General features: G+C 30.4%; 5 protein-coding genes across 5 annotated transcripts; 2 read left to right on the top strand and 3 right to left on the bottom strand.

Moving 5' to 3' along the window:
* Positions 1–2,110: 2,110 nt before the first annotated feature.
* On the top strand, positions 2,111–5,789 carry LOC114123026 (uncharacterized). Its single transcript, XM_027985869.2, has 5 exons — positions 2,111–2,416; positions 3,613–3,897; positions 5,058–5,346; positions 5,444–5,523; positions 5,616–5,789. The coding sequence occupies exons 1-5, from the start codon at positions 2,363–2,365 to the stop codon at positions 5,637–5,639; spliced, it is 732 nt and encodes a 243-aa protein (XP_027841670.1). The 5' UTR covers positions 2,111–2,362; the 3' UTR covers positions 5,640–5,789.
* LOC114123022 (aurora kinase C-like) lies at positions 5,784–10,565 on the bottom strand. Its single transcript, XM_027985867.2, has 7 exons — positions 9,885–10,565; positions 7,789–7,983; positions 7,520–7,711; positions 7,317–7,448; positions 6,904–7,062; positions 6,602–6,833; positions 5,784–6,528 (listed from the first exon to the last, which is right to left on the bottom strand). The coding sequence occupies exons 1-7, from the start codon at positions 10,220–10,222 to the stop codon at positions 6,439–6,441; spliced, it is 1,338 nt and encodes a 445-aa protein (XP_027841668.1). The 5' UTR covers positions 10,223–10,565; the 3' UTR covers positions 5,784–6,438.
* A 411-nt stretch (positions 10,566–10,976) lies between these two features.
* LOC114123021 (rac guanine nucleotide exchange factor JJ) lies at positions 10,977–13,462 on the top strand. Its single transcript, XM_027985865.2, has 7 exons — positions 10,977–11,324; positions 11,395–11,525; positions 11,613–11,834; positions 11,898–12,084; positions 12,197–12,627; positions 12,697–12,840; positions 12,935–13,462. The coding sequence occupies exons 1-7, from the start codon at positions 11,213–11,215 to the stop codon at positions 13,046–13,048; spliced, it is 1,341 nt and encodes a 446-aa protein (XP_027841666.1). The 5' UTR covers positions 10,977–11,212; the 3' UTR covers positions 13,049–13,462.
* LOC114123025 (uncharacterized protein F13E9.13, mitochondrial) lies at positions 12,828–15,266 on the bottom strand. The gene is made up of 7 exons (XM_027985868.2): positions 14,735–15,266; positions 14,540–14,622; positions 14,337–14,477; positions 14,075–14,274; positions 13,830–13,957; positions 13,625–13,745; positions 12,828–13,541 (listed from the first exon to the last, which is right to left on the bottom strand). Exons 1-7 carry the CDS (start codon positions 14,808–14,810, stop codon positions 13,478–13,480), a joined length of 813 nt encoding a protein of 270 aa, XP_027841669.1. The 5' UTR covers positions 14,811–15,266; the 3' UTR covers positions 12,828–13,477.
* Positions 15,267–15,860: 594 nt separating this feature from the next.
* On the bottom strand, positions 15,861–19,262 carry LOC114123024 (single-stranded DNA-binding protein 3-like). The gene has a single exon (XM_050202092.1). The coding sequence runs from the start codon at positions 19,057–19,059 to the stop codon at positions 17,794–17,796; it is 1,266 nt and encodes a 421-aa protein (XP_050058049.1). The 5' UTR covers positions 19,060–19,262; the 3' UTR covers positions 15,861–17,793.
* Between the last annotated feature and the right edge of the window lie 54 nt (positions 19,263–19,316).

Below are 19,316 nucleotides of genomic sequence, written 5' to 3'. Positions count from 1 at the left end.
TTTTTTTTAAATTTAAGCGTATTGACATAACTTTAAGCTTCAATTTAATTTTTTTTCTACGGGAACCGTTTAGGAATTTACCCGTTCGTTAAACCTTTTTTGACTGAAGCTGTTTGGGATATGCCGATCTATTACTTACCCATTTTGATAATAGAATAATGAATCTGATTATGGTAGACTATTTGTACCTGTAGATTTACTTCCTTGTTCTGCATTTATCCATTCCGCAGGCTTTCATCTTTTGGATATTGGATTCATTACCTACACAAAGAGAATACCTATACTTATTTAGAATACACAAGTAAGAAGACACTGAGAAGTGAATGATAATAAAAATACGTCAATCATAACCTACCTTGAATAAACAAAACAATACGGTTTTCTATAAGAATAATTTAAAGGTTTTAATAAAAATATACATTATATCAAATTATAATCGTACATAAATATATAATAACTTTTATAACCCTGCATTATGCACACTAGGTACCTTAAATATTATGTCTACCTACCGACTTACAATAAAAGTATTAAATAATACTATATAGACTATAAATAAATAATAAAAATAAAGTAAAGAAAGTTGATATTCCAAGCTCAATGAATTATATTTTATATTTTAAAGTACTTTAACATAATTATAAAAATATAATAATATAGTGTAATGTTTCGTTACTACTATACTGAGCTACATTTGCCACGCACACTGGCCACTACAAAAAAACACAACACTTTTAGTACTCATAGAAATCATATTATCATTCATCTTTTATCCAAACAAATTTCAGGTAACTCATCCAGGGGCCTTAAAAGATACTGTTGAATAGGAATTTACTTTTTTCTTAAGAACATTTTCCATGGTGTGCCGCTAATGAGCGACTTCCACTTTGCATAATTATTCAAAAATCATCTAATTTACTTATTGTACATAAATTACAGATTGTAAAATAAATAACAATTTGTTTTGTTTGATAATAATAAAAAAAAAGTATGAAGTATAAAATTTATTGTATAGGTATATACCTACATTTAAACTACTACTATTAAAGACTATATTATATTTTTGGTGAGCCACAATCTCCCTTTAAAGTGAATACATGGTGTATACCTTTATATACATGGGAACTTGATACAGAATATCATAAAGGACAGCATATATATTATATAAAATATGACCAACGTATATAACAATACGGCGATATTATATAATATTATTATGTACATCCTTAAGTTATGGCATCTGTAGTAAGAGTGCGGAAACTCGAGTAGGTATTTATATTGTGATAATGTGTGATAAAAAATATTACATTGACATACAAACATAGTATCAACTCATACGTAATATTTCCAGTCCGGTCTCGCAGTATAGACATAACTAAATGTCATATTAATATCAATTTCAATGATTTTAATGTCAGACGAATATTTTTAAAAAGGACATAATATATAATAATATGTACCTATTTCGGTTTATCTAGTTTGCTGTTTGCCCTGTTCCTGCAGGATAATATTAATGTAAATGGTAGTCTTTTAATCTTCTATAATTCAATTGTCGAAGTGTATATAAATAGGAGTATTCATCATGATACCTATTCTACACGTATAATCCTTTATTATTATTGCCCACTTAAAAAAAAATAAGATACGGAAACGTATTTTGATTCTGTCGGGTCTGTGAATCTGGATCGTCTATGTTTATGCACGTTGGTATGTACATATATACATAATATTACAATAACAATAACAACCTACCTATACTATTGTAACGCGCGCGACTCCGTAAAATGATATATACACAATTTTGTACTGCTGTCGCGGATTTATGTGGCGTTTGTTCTCCAATTGAAATCACGACTATATTATTATTGTTTGGGAACGGCGGGGTATTGTGTATTTGGAGTGCCAATTTAATTCCTCAATTCTCACGTGCGCCGCACAAACAGGACGCGTCACTTATGTAAAATGCGTTCGGGGGGAAAATGGAAAAAAACCGACGTCCTCGCATCAATTTGGTCTCCACGTAGACATTGCATTTCATTGCTATTTAATGTGTACAGAGGTCATAATCATAACACCGCGACAAAGGCACCAGACTCGTATAAAAGACCTCGGGTACCGCGGCCGGGCGTCAGTCGAATTCACGCGTTGATCGTCGTACCAAGTGACATTATACTGCAGCTCAAAGATCATAGAAGTCAATACTACAGTTGTATCGCGTTGTAAATTATTATACATAAGAACACACTCACGGGCTGACTTTATTTCATTTATTACACTGCACAGTGCAATATCATAGTTCATCGTGCGAGATTAGCTTTTGCAGTAGCATCGTGTGTACTTAGTAGGTACATTCGTCGACATAATGAAGGTATCTGCAGCGACCGCCGTCCTGGTTGCTCTGGTCGCCACCGTGCAGGTAAAGCCATTTAATACCACATGTTCGCATACATATGTATAATATACAACGTTAATAACAGGATAGTTGGTTATTATTAGTTATTACATATTAGCCATGTATAGGTATTTAATTATTTAAATATATTAATATACCTGTATAACTGAGTATAGTGCAATTTTGTTCCAAACTTAAATTTTCATGTAGCTTTTCTATCGGGTATCCATATAAAGTTCAAACGTCGGGGCGCTTGATGCTTCTTAATACTTATACTAAAATTCATAGGGATCTATATAATACAGGTCAAAAAGTGATGAGTAAGTGATTTGTATTAATTATTTATGAAAACCTTTAAAAATCCATTTTGATATATAGCAGGACGCTAATATTTTAGTTACCTATAGATACATCTTAATGAAGTACATTCGATTAATAACTATTTAATACTGTTTCATGAAAAGCAGGACTCAATCAAATAGTTATATTATAATTTATACTCGTATATGTATAAGGATACAAATCCTCTATAAATTATAAGTTATAAGAAACTATGCTGACTCTCATTTAGTCGAGTTTCAACCTATAAAAGTTATTACCGTCAAATTTTAAAGGTTTACAAACACATCATTTGATGTTTTATAATACATAAGTATATAACCGTACAATATTATAGTATATCCATAAATAGATATTTACTATACTTACTACTTAGTGTAATATTTTAGACTCAATTATGAATTATTACTCAAGCGGTTTATTAAGTGTAAAATGTAGTTCTTATTTAAAATATTTTAAATAAAAAAGATACAAAAGTTGGGTGGAGTGCGACTCCATGCAGAAAGTTTTAAGGACTATCGTTTTCCATTATACCCATAATAGTTTTTGGTAGCGAATTGGTACTTTTGGGAGGTAAAAGACTGAAAATTTTGAGTACTTTTTAAAAATAATCGGTTACGGGAGGAAGTTAGTCTGGGGATTGAGAATACAAACATTTATAACACTTCAAGTACTTTTATTAAACTAGTGGTTACCTTCTCGACAGTCCTTTTTGTTTATTAGAAGTATTAAATTTATTCATATGATATCACTTAGGGTCGTAAATAATAAATAATATTTAAATTTGATAACAAGTAGGTAGAACCATTGTCCATTAGTATATAAATGTACACAATAATAAATTATTAAATTATCATTTCACCCCGTCGTTTCATCTTTAGAGCTCGGACCCGTGTAATATATCCACTTGCTATAAGAGCGGAACGACGAAGCCACCCACGACCGTGACGCCTACTCGTCTGCCGGTGCAGTCATCGTCTACACCAACCAGCCATCAACAGACCACGTACGCCAAGGACCATGTGCACAGTTCGACCGCTACCAAGTCCGGAGTTAATACCACCGCCACGACAACTAGCGGAGCGTCGGTCAACGGCACGGAGCGAACAACTGTCGTAAAATCTTCCTCCGGGGTAGCTGGAAACGTCACAACACCAAAGCCAACAGTATAAATCATTGAAAATTATTATCTAAATTAAATTCAACCTTTTAGAAAGATAATTTCTATAAACGAGTCAACGGGATTTGTTTTAACTTTTAGTACTAAAATTAATTAATTAAATTCAGTAATCAGTACTAACGGGTTACTATAAGATGACATTCGAAATTAAACATAGACCGAGTAGATTGTCAGATAAGTTTCAAAACACTGCAGGTGCAACTACTAATTTAAAAAAAAAATATTTATAAGTAATTCGATACATTAAACATATTATATTCTTTTGGTATTTGATAAATATAAATGGTAGACTAAAAAAGAAAACATTTCAACTCGGTAGTTACCCAACTATATAGCTTGAGTTTCTTTAAATTGAATCATTAGTTGAGATAAGTACGAGTTCATAACAATTTTAAATAAATGGTTGAAGATAATTTTGTAAAATCTAGGACTTTAACCTGACGCCTTTAAATGTTGAAAGAAAACTCAAACTAAACAGTTTTGAGACTAGTGCAAGGCACTTATACCTTTAAACCCGGCACTCCGAGTAGGCAATATATACATTATGTCAATGGTAGCAGCTAGCTCGTATTAAAATATTTAAAAACGTAGGGTTAAGACATGTTGAATAAAATTTGTGAGTTTAAAAGGCCATCACCATCACCTTACAAGGGATAGTTACGGCTTGAATTGAATGCAAGAATGCATTATATAAAAAATAAAAATAGTTATTTATCAAGTGTAAAAATTTTAATTGGCGGAAATTAAATTATATAGGTAATTAATGTTTCAGTATTGAATTTATTAGTATATACCAATAGTATCTAATTCAAATTTAAAACGTTTTGTAAAGGAAGTTAATTATAATGATTTTATACTAATTCATAGCCCTAGTGATAACACAATATTCTGTTTTTTTTTTAATAAGTTTAACGATTCTTAAAAGTTAGCCAGGGGGTGGCTTATAACTGTACTGGGTTTTCAACTATGAGATATAAGCTATTAAGATGAATAGTATTTATACTTATATTAGGAAGTATAATTAATAATTACTCAGTACATAAAATTATAGGTACTTACCTAAAATGGTTTACCTATATTCTTATGTCTGCCACTTGATACCATATGATGTTCAATTAATTCATAAATTAATAATGATTTACATAGATGACGGATGGGCATGTAGCTCTAAAACAGAAGTTGAACACAATCGCGGTAAAATGCAAGGATGAATTGCACGCACCTCAGGAAATCATGGCACTGGTCAGTAATACGGTGGTACCTCAGAATGAACAGCAAAGGTGTTATTTAGAATGCGTGTATAAAAATCTTAACTTGATCAAGAATAACAAGTTCAGTGTGGACGATGGCAAGGCGATGGCTAAGATACGTTTCGCTAATCAACCGGAAGAACACAAGAAAGCAGTGACAATAATAGAGACTTGCGAAAAAGAGGGTAGGTTTGCGACTGTGACCATAAATTGAAAATTCGTGTCGGATAAATATTTAAATTTACGAATGATAATCGAACGAGTTTTCTTTTATTTTTACAGCTATTATCGATCCGAAAACTACTGAAAAATGCGCAGCTGGACGAGTGATCAGAAACTGCTTTGTTAAAAACGGAGAAAAAGTAATATTTTTTAGTTTTTAATTTTGAAAAAATATATATTAGGTTACGTTTATGACATGTACTTAATTAAAATCTATATACTTACTATTTAGATCAATTTCTTCCCTAAAGCATAAGTCTGGACAGAAAACGGAAAGTATGAGTTTGAACATTTCAACCAAACATGGATATATTAAAAATACCTATAATATTATTATGTAATAATTAATTATTTAAGTTATGGTTTTTATGAATAAAATGTAATAAAAAAAAAAAAAACATAAAAAGTATTTATTTTATTTGCTTTTATCATAAAAATATTTTGATTTACAACATGTTAAAAAATAACATAATGTCAAAAATAATATACCACTAATATGTACACATTAAAATTATAGTTTTTTTTAAGTTAAACAAGTATCCAATCAAATGGAATTTATTGGGTATATATAAATCACAGTTTAATGTTGACTTATTAATACATAGGATGGAAACAAATCAATTTTACTAATATATAAAAAATAATTATAACTGAATATATTTAACATTCTTCTTCTATACCTGCATTAATAATTAAAGAAATTGCAAAATTTTATATAATTTAGTACGTATTTTATATAAGTGTAGTAAAATATAATGGCGCATAAAAAATATATGACAACATTCATTTCTTATAATATAATAAAACTACCAAAGACTTTGAGCTTTTAAAATATGGCAAAGTCTTATATACAAAAAAAAAACTGTTATTATTAATGCTTAAAGTTAATAATTAATAATACAATTATTTTGTTTTATTACACTTCATTAAATTGATACCATCACAAATAAAATATAGATATTGAATTTATAAAAAGTCTAATTAATTTTTTTTTTTTTTTTTAAATGGTTATATAAAAAAAAATAGAGACTTCATAAAATTGAAATCTTATTTTGTTACTTTAAAAGATTTGTGTGTATTTTTATCCAGTCATGTAGTAATACTTCTTGGAGAGGTAAACGAGTCTCTGGTCTCACTCTTAATAACTAAACAACAGCAAATCAAATTGTTATTTATTAAAATATGTGGATTGAAAAATTATATTTAAAAAATACTTACACGTGATATGAGATCTCTAGCAAGTGGAGCAACATGTTGCGGAAAAATATATTGAGCATTTAATATTCTTTTATATGTTTCTTCATATGTTGGAGCTTCAAAAGGTGGTTTACCAACTAAAATTTCATATAATAAAACACCTACACTCCATACATCGACTGATTTGTCATGAGAGTTACCGCTCACCATTTCTGGTGGTAAATAGTCCAATGTTCCACATAATGTCATACGCCTAAAAAATATTTTAGTACATAATTATACATATAAATATTAAGCTAAAAGTAGTTTTTTTTGAAAATTACTTGGAATCACGTGTATGTACAGACCACCCGAAATCAGCAATTTTCAAATCACCTGCTTTAGTAAGTAAAAGATTCTCTGGTTTTATATCTCGATGAATAATATTTTTATCATGACAATAAATTAATGCTTCGGTTAATTGTTTAATATACAATGCTGCCCTGTTTAACACAATAGTAAAATAAATCATATCTTTCGTTTTAGTAAAATAAATTATATCTATACTCTATTCAAAATAAGACCGTGACCAGGCGGCTGACTTCTGCGCATGGGTGTGGCCTCGTTTCGCAGCGCTAGCATACCTGATCAGAATTCCGAGCAGTGGTGGGGACTAAGCATCTGATCGCCGCCTGGTCACGGTTTTATTTTGAATAGAGTATAACTAGGTAAACTTTCAAAATATTATTATATTTACCTAACTTCAGAGAAACGTTGATTTTCTTGAGCTTGTAATTCTTTATAAAGCTGCTTCGGTGCATACTCTAGTATCATATACACTCTAGCATCATCATGGAAATATCCAAACATACGTACAATATTAGGATGCCTAAAAAAGAAAAAAATTAATTTATCTTTTAATCCAATTTTTTTTTTTAATTTAACTGTTTTAGTATTTACCTTAAATGTGTCTGAATTTCAATTTCTCTTTTGAGCTGATGCTCAACATTTGCTTTTAAGATTTGCGTTTTAAATAAAACTTTAAGAGCAACAATGAATCCAGAACTCTTTTCTCTGGCAAGATATACGTTTCCAAATTTTCCTTTTCCCAATGCTTTACCAATATCAAAATTATCCAAAGTCCATTTCATACTATTTTAATAATTAAATCATGCCATTATTGATAATCTTTTTAAAAAAATTTAATTTATTTGTTATGTATAACTTACTCGTCTTTTTTATTTGTTAGCCCCATGTTTTTATTATTTTCTTGATCAGTACAAGGTTTAGGTTTTTCCTCAAGACTGGCTGCTTTCATATTATTTTGAAGTTGATTAACTGTAGTAGGTGGTTTGGCCACTTGTGTAGGTTTTTTTGGTATATTGGCAACAGTTGGAATTTTAAATACTTCTTTGGAAGGAATCCTGAAAAAGGTAATATATATATATTTTTAAAAATGGACACTTACTCATTTTAAATTATTTATGGTTCACTCACTATTACACAAGATAAGGTTTGTAATAGAAATTAAAATAAAAACAAACCATTATAAGTAGATTGTGGTAATTAAATAGGTAATGTTAAGTGAAATTATTTTAGTGTATAACAGATACCTAAGAAATGTATTTAAGATTTCAAAAACAATTCTAACAAGGAATAATTAACTAAAAGTATAAAATATGGAAAGAAATTAGGATAGTATATTAATATTGCATAGGTAATGAAGAACTGTTTTATTTCATCTTAATACTCATAAATATATGACAATATAAAATATTTTATAGTTAATAATTAATCTAATCTTAAAATATTTTATCCAAACAATTACTGTGAACTAGCAATTATTGTTATTTTAAATTATAACAATGTACCTAATTATATTTTAAAAACCTTTAAATACATTTATTAATGAGGGAATTTCAAAATTATAAATTAAATATAAGACAGGTAGATATCTATATTAAATTAATATTATTAGCTATATTGTTTATCGCTTAACCTTTAAGATTTAAAAACATAAACCTTAGGATATAAAAATTGTTTAATATCATTGTAAATAGTTAGGGTTTTTCTTGAGGTTTTTATACATCACTAGTATCTCAATAAAATGTTTTGGGATGGTCTATTATCCAGGAATTAAGCTTCAATATTTTATGTTGACATTTTGTCTTAATAAACATTTTTAGTAGAAAAACTATTTTATATTTATAAATGATAAAATAATTATCATAGAAATAACTGAAAAAAAATATTTTTAAACAAATGCATATTAAAAACAATTTTAATTTTATATTGATGTGGCAGAGTATTTGGATGCAGTCACTGAATGGTGCTGTGGTTAAGCAGCACTCAACATTAATAGGTAATGGATGGGTGACCATTCAGAGTTTTTTTTTAGCGACAAAACTATGTTCAACATATGAGAACAGGTGTTTCATAACCTATTGTAACAAATTTAAAAAAAACTTTTATATTGAATTTGTATCTATTCTATATGCAGTTTGTCCTGGTTAAATTAAAAACCAATTTGCAGTAGAATAAAATAGCTCTTAGCGTTTCGTGTGATAACATTATAAGAATGTAATAGGTTTAATAACTCATTTTTATTAGGTAGGTATAAGTTGGTATCTATGTATAAATCCGAGTAGCTGAAAATAATAGTTTTTTTATTATTTAAGAAAAGAATAATTACAAAAGGCTTTTCAGCACAATTAACAATTAACATTTTGATAGTGATTGGGATAAATAAAAATGAGCATTCATTTTTTTAAAATTATTATTAAATAGTTATGTAACTTTTTATAGTCTATTGGTAGACATATAATATTATTTTATAAATGAATTGTTATTTTTTATTCCTTATGTTAAGAAATGTATTTATAACTATTGTAATTCATCACAGTATAGATGGGCAAGTCAAGGAAACATTGAAAATATGATAAGTTGGTATATAATATTATTCTAGTTTCAATAACATCTTTGCAATAATAATTTTGTTATACTAACAGGTTTGTATTAATTTGTAGTTTTGAGTTAGGTACAAACTAAGGTGCATTAGTTATCATATATAGAGTAATTAATTGGAAATATTGTATGGTAAGTATAAACTACTGACATTTTATAATTTTTGTTAAAATAATGTTAATGTGGTAGGTATACCATATTTAGTTCTATACCCAGGGACATGCAACCGTCCTCGCAACCGTCTTATACAATAAAGAATTTTAAAACCTTAAATCTTTTCTTAGACTACACCATATCTCTGTCCTGCATACAAAACAAGACCATTCATATCCATCAGTAGTAGCATTGACAAATATCTCACCTCGTCTGGGCTGCCGGTTCACATGGTTGTGATGGAGGTTTCTGTATGGGTTTGGAAGGCAGATTTTTAGTGATGTCTGGCTTACAATTGCGGTTGGACAGCTGTTGACCACCAAACTTGGGCGGGTGTAATAGATCTGGGGTTTTGCTAATAGCTGTAGAGACTGAACGGCGGTATTGACCACCACCTGGTTTAGCAGTTGAAACGGTGGTTGTGGTCGTCCCGAAAGCCACGGTGCGACCCGATGCGGACGAAGCATTTGAAGTAACGGTAGCTACCTGAGGTGGCCGCGGTTTCTGTATTCGGTTTTCTTTTGACTTGAGCGCGAAACTACTCATGATAAACAAATGGGAAAATGGAAAGTCAAAAAAACAGACGGTAAATTACTAATGACAGAGAACAATGGATGTCTCAAGGAGTTAAAAAACCACGTAAATTGGAGGATTCGTAAAAAACTAAAAACAAACGAGACGGAAGATATAAAATATTGAAAAACGATTTTAGGATATCAAGAGACGCATAAATGCCAATTGTTGACACTTTATAGTTTGATACATCTACACAAGTACGTTTTAATGTTTATAGAATTAAAGAAGTTGAAAATAGAAATTACAGAATAGTGAATGCTAAATTGATTAAAAAAAAACAAAATTCTTCAGCTGACGACGGTTATTTTTAAAAACTGATGTCCGATCCACTATAATAAGAAGTTGGATTGTTGGAATGAACTTATCTGGCAACACACAGTGCATACACTAAAAACGGACATTACATCTTTGATAATCAGTGTGGCTAACCGATATTGGTCGTAGAATGATTACAATTTTATGATTTTTCGATCGTAAAAAGGTGGATTAACGAATAAAGATTTGAAACCGTAGACATATTAAATGGTTGAAACTCGTAAAATAAATTTGAGTGAAACGGTGATGGATTGACAGGACAGTGAAGGCAATTCGACCGTTTTCCATAAAATTCAGAATTTTCACTAAACAACAACGACAACGATATCTTCGTTAATATTATGGTCATACTGTAATGGTCGTAACGTACTTTTTTTACGTTTTCCGAAAAACGCCGTAATTAATTCGAATGCCGATTATCGCTGCAGCCGATTTCTCCCGTTTTTCCAATTTCCCACTATAATACTAATGTCCAATCGTTATTCCTATACGAATTTCGCAAGCTTAATCTTAAATCCATTAAGAATAATTGCTATTAATCATAATCTATTGACGATTCAGAAATTCAGTATTCGTTCAGCTTCCGCGTTCAGTTGTTTTGATCTATTTCTAAACGCTACATTCGGCTTTTTTGATTGATTAAAAATGGACGAAATGAATTCGTTTGTGCCTATGACGCCTCCGAATAATTTCGTCAAAGAACTGCGGGGAGTGTTAGATCAACAAAACATACTTTCGGCCAAAACCAAACAAAAAGGTAAAATCGAAATAACCCTCTAGCTTCCATTTATTGTATGCTTACTAATTGCTTTGATGTTCTACAACAGTATTACGAGACTTGGACGATCATATTTGTGATGACAATGAGAAACGCATTGCAAAGTTGAGGGTTCGATCAATTCAAGAGATATGCGTCTCAGAAACAAATTACATTCATCAGTTGGACAAATTGATTACAGTAAGTACTGTTTAGTGTTTGAGACTATCACACTTGTCGTTTACTTCTTCAAATTGTTTCAATCTATTTTAAATTTTCTGTTTACAGTATTTTAAACGTCCAATAGAAGAACAGAAACTTGCCTCTAGTCAAGTTATCAGTAAATTGTTTGGCAATGTTGAGACAATACTGAACGTGAATAAAGAACTTTTGGTTCAATTGCATCCAGCCAAAGAAAATATCGGACAAGTTTTTTTGAACACGGCCCCTTTTCTTAAACTTTATTCAGTTTACGCATTCAATTACAAGAATGTATTGGATACACTTCAAGTAAAATATTTCTATTATTATTTATTTTAATAGATTTGAAAACCTAATTGTATTTACTTTTAGGATTTACCAAAATCTCATCCAAAACTTCATCGCTTTGTATGTACACAAGAATCAAGGCCAGATGTAGCTGCTAAATTGAATTCACTTTTGATAACACCCATTCAAAGAATACCTCGTTATTTAATGCTTTTACGCGAACTTCAGAATTACACTCCTACTGAACATCATGGTTATAATGATATTAAAGGTATGCAATTACAGTAATGGAAAGTTTCATTTCATTTTATTTTATAATTTATTTATAACTGCAAATTGTTATTATATTATTTTATATCAAATATAATATTTTTTGTTTAAAGCTGCTGTAGAACAAATAAGTAAAGTTGCAGACCATATCAATAACTTAGTTCAAGAACAAGAAAACATGTCCAGATTAGTAAGCATTCAACGTAGTCTTTCTGGCTGTGGCAAAGTTAACATTGTACTACCAGGACGTAAATTGATTAAAGAAGGTCCTCTAATGAAAGTATCACCCGAAGGCAGTACATCTATTCCTCGTTACTTAATTTTGCTAAGTGACATGATACTGTATTGTAAAGAGTGGGTGGATCCAGAAAAGTTAGTTTGTCTCAGAGTATTGCCACTCAATAAGTGTGAAGCCAAATCTGTCATGTACAAAAGAGGATTGTTTTCAATAAATTGTCAGTCTGTAGAATTTGTATTTTACACAATGGATGCACCACATGCTACATGTTCTTGGGTAGAAATGTTACAGCAATCTATTGACAAGGTATGTTATTGATAAGCATTATTTATAATTAATTATATTATTGTACAAATGATTTTTTTTTTATATTAGTGCAAAGCCAATTCTTTGATGCCAGTAAAAAGATGCGGTCCTTTGAAATTAGTCAAAAGAAAAAAGGAAGATAACACAAATAAAAATGATGAAAATTGTTATTCAAGTCCAACCAAAAAAATGAAATCATTAAACAGCCTTAAAGTAATATATTAATATTTTTTTAAAAATAAATTGTTATAATTTATACTATTGTAGTAGTATATGTATATCATATTTATTCATTTTTTTTATGTAGGATACAACAATTGCTAAATCAAATCAAAATATGTCATACATGGCTTCGGCAAGAAATCTTGTTTTCAATTTTGGAACAACACTAAAAAAATTAGTGGGAAGAAATTCAGTATAGAAAATCAAGAATATTTACTTTTTTTTTTAACTTATATTTTTTTTTTGTACTCCATCCATTTGAGATCTCAGTTACGTTGTCCATTTTTGTTTAAATGTAGTTTATAACAATTAACTATTAATGTTTGAATAATAACTTGTGGTAATACTTCCTAATGCAGTAACATATTTTACTTAAAAGTAAAAATTGTAATGTTATTAATATTTTTCACATTTTTATAATTCTGTAATTTGTATAAGTATAACAATTATTTTACTATTTAATTTATATTCATTAAAAATATGTAACTAGTTATTAGTTATTTTTTATGTACAATGCTTGTATGTCATAAAAATGAAAAACTATGTTAATGGCTTGTGTTCATTGATTTTCTGTATGGAATCAATTATATGATAACTTATATTCAAAATAAAATTGAGTTTCTTTATTTCAGTCTTTTTTTAGGCAATTCATAAATTCTAAAATAGTAGTCTCATTAAGTTCATTTTGCCACCTGTAAACAAAAGTTGTAGTAATTGTTTGTTAGCTTATTTATGTACAATAAATTATTGATAGTAGTAATGAAAGTATTCATACATTCCATGTTTCTTGAAGTGAGATCCAATTATGAATCCGTCAGCACCTCTGTACTCATGTACATTGTTAACAGTTATACCAGATCCAACAAGTACTGGAACATTCACAGAACTCTTCACTTCTATAATTCATAATGATGCATTTAATATTACATAAAACGTGCATAATGTTTATGTATAAAATTAAATAAATGATTATTATATACCAATTAAATCACTTGGTTTGGCGGGTTGTCCTGTTGCAGTTCCAGTTACTATAATTCCATCGGTCAGAAAAAATTCTGCTGCTTTAGCAGTTTCGATTAGACTTACATCATGAGTGATAGCATGTGAACTAAGAGTAACAAAAAACAATATTTTTTTTTCTTGACCAAAAGTCCTTAAACTTTTATAACTTGTAGATATATAATTAAATTAAATAACCATAATATATTGCATTCAAAGGAATTACCTGTGCTTTTTCTTTATATCTGTAAATATACACACATCTTGTGCATCTATGGATTTGCGATATCTCAATAACTTACCGGCACATGCATCCATGTAACCTTCATCGGCGACATGGCCAAAAACAAAACCTTCAGCCCTAATAAACTGAAAGTCTGTTGCATGTGCAACAGCGATTGCTTCTTCATTGGCTGCAGCCAATATCTAAAGTTGTCATCGACAAATTTGTAATTGCTGTACTACAATAATTCTAATTTCTAACCTACTTGTAGACCACAAGGTATATGTTCAGGCACCAATTGTCTAATCGATGAACAAACTCTAGTCATTGAGGATACAATTTCAGGACCTATTTCTTTAGCAGGCACATAGGGTATGTCATGCATGTTTTCAACGATAATACCATCCTATAATCAATAGTTATTTTGTATATTGGGCGCTGTAATAAGTATAACTATTAAATGCTTACTACTCCACATTTCATATATATTTCAGCCTCTTTACAGGCGGTGTATATTATTTGTTTTATGCTCCTACCATACAACGGTGTGCCTGAATATCATTATTAATAATTCAATACATAAAAAACAATTTTTATCAAATAGCAATAGTGAAATATATACGTAGTCACTAGTTACTCGTACTACTTAGTATACATTCTTACCTGGTAATGGTTTGACATGAATCATCCCAAAGACATTATTCAATTTGGCCTTGAAAATATTTTGTATGGTGTTCATTATAAAATATATAATTGTTTAACATTAACTGCCTCCTATTAATATCAACTATTAGAATTTCTTAATTATCACTCCATAATTTCACTGTTATAGACGCACAAGTTGTTAGGTAATCACTATATCCAAATGTTTTATTATTTGAAGAACACTTATCACATAGATAAGTCATATTTGACAGTTGTTCAATAACCATAACATGAAATTGTTTCTTGTCTTTTGACCTTTGTTATATGGTGCAACATGGTATTTTTAAATAAATACTTCTATAAGCCATAGGTAATAATCTGAACAAGAAGCACCACCAACTTATTTGAATTTATAACTCCAGTATTAGTTAGATCATTCAACTTTAGAATAAACCAATACTAATTTCTCAATTAACTTTTCTGGTGGAAAATATATTGATGTTGAAGTATTTTTTTAACCAATTATATAAGGATCAATAAGATAAAGACAATGATTTTGTTTTGTAAACTATATAATATATTATATTATATATATTTATTAGAATTAAATGTCATTATAATAAGGAAAATAATAGGACCTAAATGTCGATAAACAATCTTTTAAAGAAATTAAGATAAATAAATTTTTGTTTTCATAACAATAATTTTATACTTAATTGACTTAATGTATAATATGTGTATGTATATTATATACTCTTTTTCTTTATTTTTCATTTTAAAATAATATTAAGAAGATAAAGGCAAAAAGACTAGATTGATCAAGGGAATAAAAAAGAAAAATGGAAAGAATTATTACGGATTTATCAATAATATATATATTATAAATGTATTTATTTTTCTAGATTACCTTAAAATTTAAATAGGTTTGTATGATTAACAATAAGTAGATTGCTTTCAATTTGTTTTTAATAATTGTCTAAATATTATTTTTTATCCACAGCCTATATGTACACATCAATATTATATACAATAAAGCAATATAGATCCTCACATTTGACAACATTTTGTCAATTTATAATATTGATATAAGACCATACATAATAATAATATATACTATTGAGGTTTTTGAAAATTAACAATACAATTTTAAATAACCATATTTAATTTTTTGATTTACTTTACAATACTTGACATAAAATGTTGACACCAAATTAGATTTATTAACAGATGTATATAAATTCTGATTAATGTTTGAAATTATTTAGTTTGCTTCAAAAAAATTTTAAATAAAGTGCGGGATAATATTAAATTTAAAATGGAGAAAAGAAAGAACAAATGAGGTACAAAAAACTGGAAGTATCAAAATATTTATGAATGCACTTGAAAAAGAATGTAAAATAAATGTAGATAGAATTGTTCATTCAAGTTGGAAGTCATAATAAAGCATATGAATTGTACTTAATAATAATTCAAAATTATCTGCGCGTATATTTAAAGCGCTTTAAACATTTGAGCCAAACTATATATTTTATTTTTATATCAGTATAATAAATAATAATGTCTAAACTACTTTTAATACTATACAAATATTGAATACTTAGATATTACCTTAATTAATTAAAAAAAAAAAATTTATTAATAAATTGCATCAAGCTTTAAGAAGAAAATATTTATGGACAGGGCTTGGTTGGGAGAATATAATCACACTATGTAGAAAAAACATTAAGAACAATATTTTATAACACTAAATAAGAACAATATCAGAACGCTATAGAGCGTTTTACATAATTCTCAAAAAAAAAAAAAAAATGTTCATGCAAGTTAAACAACAAAATTTAAGTTGTCTTCTCACTAAGTCAGCAACATACATACACAAGGATGAAAATGGTTTAAAAATAGATTAAATGTTAAAATTAATATACAATATAAATTTATGGTACACTCTAGGATAATGTGATGAGTCTATAAGAGAATCATCTTACATCTTTCTCATTCTCCCCATCTTATACATACAGTTCAAACAAAAATAAATAAAGTTTGTAATAATTAATTTAAATGATGGGCATAATAAATATAAATATAACCCCCTAATTGTTTAAACGAACTGGTATCCCAACCAACAATTTCAAGGATATTTTTAAATAGTTTTACTAATTAGAGATTACTGATTATCATATAAATTTTTAGGTATGCTTAGGGAGACATCACACAAGGTTTAAGCACATGTCATCACAAAACGAATATCAATATTTGATAAAAATAAATTTAACTCATCACTGGCCATTTCCTTATAGAACTAGCATGAAAACACTAAATGTTTGTTTCAAATAATATATACTAAAAGTTCTTTTAAATTGAAACAATTTCAGTATCTAAAACTAAGTTCCTCAGGAAAAATAAAATAAAATATAAATAAGTTTATTGCAGTTGATACTATTAAGTCTATACTTAATATTCCTCAACTCATAAAAAATTAACATAATTTTAATAAGATCAAAAATACCAGTTTTTAATTAATATATTATTTAGAGGAGATAATGAACTTTATTTATAATGCGTTGATGTTTATTGTTGATTATAAATGCTGTTGTTATTAGGTAATTGTTTATAATCAATGATATTTTACTTGATTTAAGTAAATGGATTTTCTCATTCAAAAAATCAATTACATATTGAAATAAATATTATGTCCATTCTTCCATAGGGGACAAATTATAATAACTTGCATTGCAATAATGGTAATTAGCTTTAAGCCCAAAATGGATATTTATGAAATACTCCTTTGGTTACATAGGTCATTAATCTAAATTCCGATAATCTAAAATATAACATACAAGAGTAAAGGTGATCCACAGAAATGTCTTAAAACACTATAAAAGAAATAACAAAATACAAGAAGCGCATAATATTGACAGCGTTTTCACATGACACGCTGGGAACTATTTACAATGATATTAAGTAATCTTTAAACCTTTAAGTGATAAATAATAATTAATAATATAAATATACATACATTTTGGCAAGAATTTTTTCTAAATACCAGAGATGATGAGTTGCTTTTAAAATGCCCACAACTATTATGGTATGTAATACTCTGGATGGTCAGAATCTTTTTCAAACCTTTTTGCTTCTTCCTGCATACTTTCTTTAATTTTCAATATTGCCGCAGATTCATTTTGATCGTTGTCCACAGGTCCGCCGTATCCTCCTAGGTTATAATCACCCATACCACTACCACTGTCATCTCTCGGTGTGCTCGGCCCGTCAGGCGGAGATCGTTTTATACCTTCAATACCGTCGCCGTTCATTACAGGGCCCATCGAGTTTGGTCCCATTGGACCCAACGGTCCCGCAGAGTCAGGATTTCCCATCGAAAATTCTCCTGGCATACTACCGCCAGGTACTGATTTCATCATTGTATACATGTTTTCACCACCAGAGTTTGAATCTTGAGGACTCGCCATCAACGGTGTACCAGGACCAGGGGGACCTTGCGGGTAATTCCCAGGTGACGAAGATGTATATCCCATCGGATGGTTTGGATTGCCCGGTGTCCACTGTGGTCGACCGACTGGACCCATGCCCATGCCCGGATGCATTCCAGGACCGGGGCCGGGGCCCATAACATTACCAGGAGGCATGCCCCGCATCGGGGGACCATAGCCGCCCCGCGAAAGATTCATTCTGGGATTCATTACCGGCGGTCCGGGACGCATTATATCCATATTATTCATCATTGGTTGGTTTGGGCTATTGAAATCGTTGGGCATATGGGGTGGCATTCTCACGCCGGGCCGAGGTCCGCCGGGATACCTGGGGCCCATGAAAGGCTGATTCATCATTTGATTGTGTGGAGCGTTGGGTGGCGGGTGAGGGCTGGACTGTGACACGGGATGAGTGGGTGACGGTCTCATGTTTGAATTGTTGAAAAAGCTTGGCGGCATTCCGGGTCCGGGAGGAATCGAATCGTTTGGCGGCATCGGGCCCATGGGTCCGGGGGACGGTCCTGTGTTGTGTCCAATGCCGTTGACGCCACCGGGGTTGTAATTGGTCGGGTTGACGAAACCATAGTCGTGGAATGTTTTGGCTTCGCTGGAATGTTCGCAGTTGTCGCGGCGTTCGGGCGCCGCGCAGTATAGATCCCAAAATACGCACCACCAAGAGCTGAGGAACCCGGGCGGCTCGCCCAGCGTGATGTTTTTGTCCCAGCGGATCTCGCTGAGGAACGTTTGCGCCGCTTTGGAGGCGCCAGTGTGTAATAGGTATTCGTAAACATAAAGCGCTAACCTTTCTCTGGCCTGTGCGTCCGACGGCACCGACGACCCCTTGCCTTTCGAGTACATGGCGCGCACCGTTCGCCGAACACAAACTCAACGGTCGATACGAAAGTCCGCCGAACCTATGTCAGACTGATCTCGGATCGCGTTAAATACATAATTTTAGCATCAATAAAAACGTAAACACTACAAAACAACAAAACCATGATGGATTCTACTTGATTTGATAACACTGTGCGAACCCCGAAAGACTCATGGAAGAAACTGCGTCGACAAAGACGTTGCGATCTACGGACAACTATGAATTGCGCGCCGCATCGCCT

This window comes from Aphis gossypii, chromosome 2 (assembly GCF_020184175.1).
Source record: "Aphis gossypii isolate Hap1 chromosome 2, ASM2018417v2, whole genome shotgun sequence".
NCBI lineage: Eukaryota > Metazoa > Arthropoda > Insecta > Hemiptera > Aphididae > Aphis > Aphis gossypii.
Note: the sequence above shows the minus strand (reverse complement) of the source record. Positions and strands in the feature narration are given on the sequence as shown.

Coding starts and splice junctions, on each gene's coding strand:
- LOC114123026 (XM_027985869.2), top strand. CDS start 2,363: ATGAAGGTATCTGCAGCGACCGCCGTCCTGGTTGCTCTGGTCGCCACC. Junction 2,417..3,612: donor CTCTGGTCGCCACCGTGCAG/GTAAAGCCATTT, acceptor TTTCATCTTTAG/AGCTCGGACCCGTGTAATAT. Junction 3,898..5,057: donor TCACAACACCAAAGCCAACA/GTATAAATCATT, acceptor TGATTTACATAG/ATGACGGATGGGCATGTAGC.
- LOC114123022 (XM_027985867.2), bottom strand. CDS start 10,222: ATGAGTAGTTTCGCGCTCAAGTCAAAAGAAAACCGAATACAGAAACCG. Junction 7,063..7,316: donor CAACGTTTCTCTGAAGTTAG/GTAAATATAATA, acceptor TGTGTTAAACAG/GGCAGCATTGTATATTAAAC. Junction 6,834..6,903: donor GTACATACACGTGATTCCAA/GTAATTTTCAAA, acceptor AATATTTTTTAG/GCGTATGACATTATGTGGAA.
- LOC114123021 (XM_027985865.2), top strand. CDS start 11,213: ATGGACGAAATGAATTCGTTTGTGCCTATGACGCCTCCGAATAATTTC. Junction 11,526..11,612: donor AGTTGGACAAATTGATTACA/GTAAGTACTGTT, acceptor TTCTGTTTACAG/TATTTTAAACGTCCAATAGA. Junction 11,835..11,897: donor ATGTATTGGATACACTTCAA/GTAAAATATTTC, acceptor ATTTACTTTTAG/GATTTACCAAAATCTCATCC.
- LOC114123025 (XM_027985868.2), bottom strand. CDS start 14,810: ATGAACACCATACAAAATATTTTCAAGGCCAAATTGAATAATGTCTTT. Junction 14,623..14,734: donor TCATGTCAAACCATTACCAG/GTAAGAATGTAT, acceptor AATGATATTCAG/GCACACCGTTGTATGGTAGG. Junction 13,542..13,624: donor CACTTCAAGAAACATGGAAT/GTATGAATACTT, acceptor TTTTGTTTACAG/GTGGCAAAATGAACTTAATG.
- LOC114123024 (XM_050202092.1), bottom strand. CDS start 19,059: ATGTACTCGAAAGGCAAGGGGTCGTCGGTGCCGTCGGACGCACAGGCC.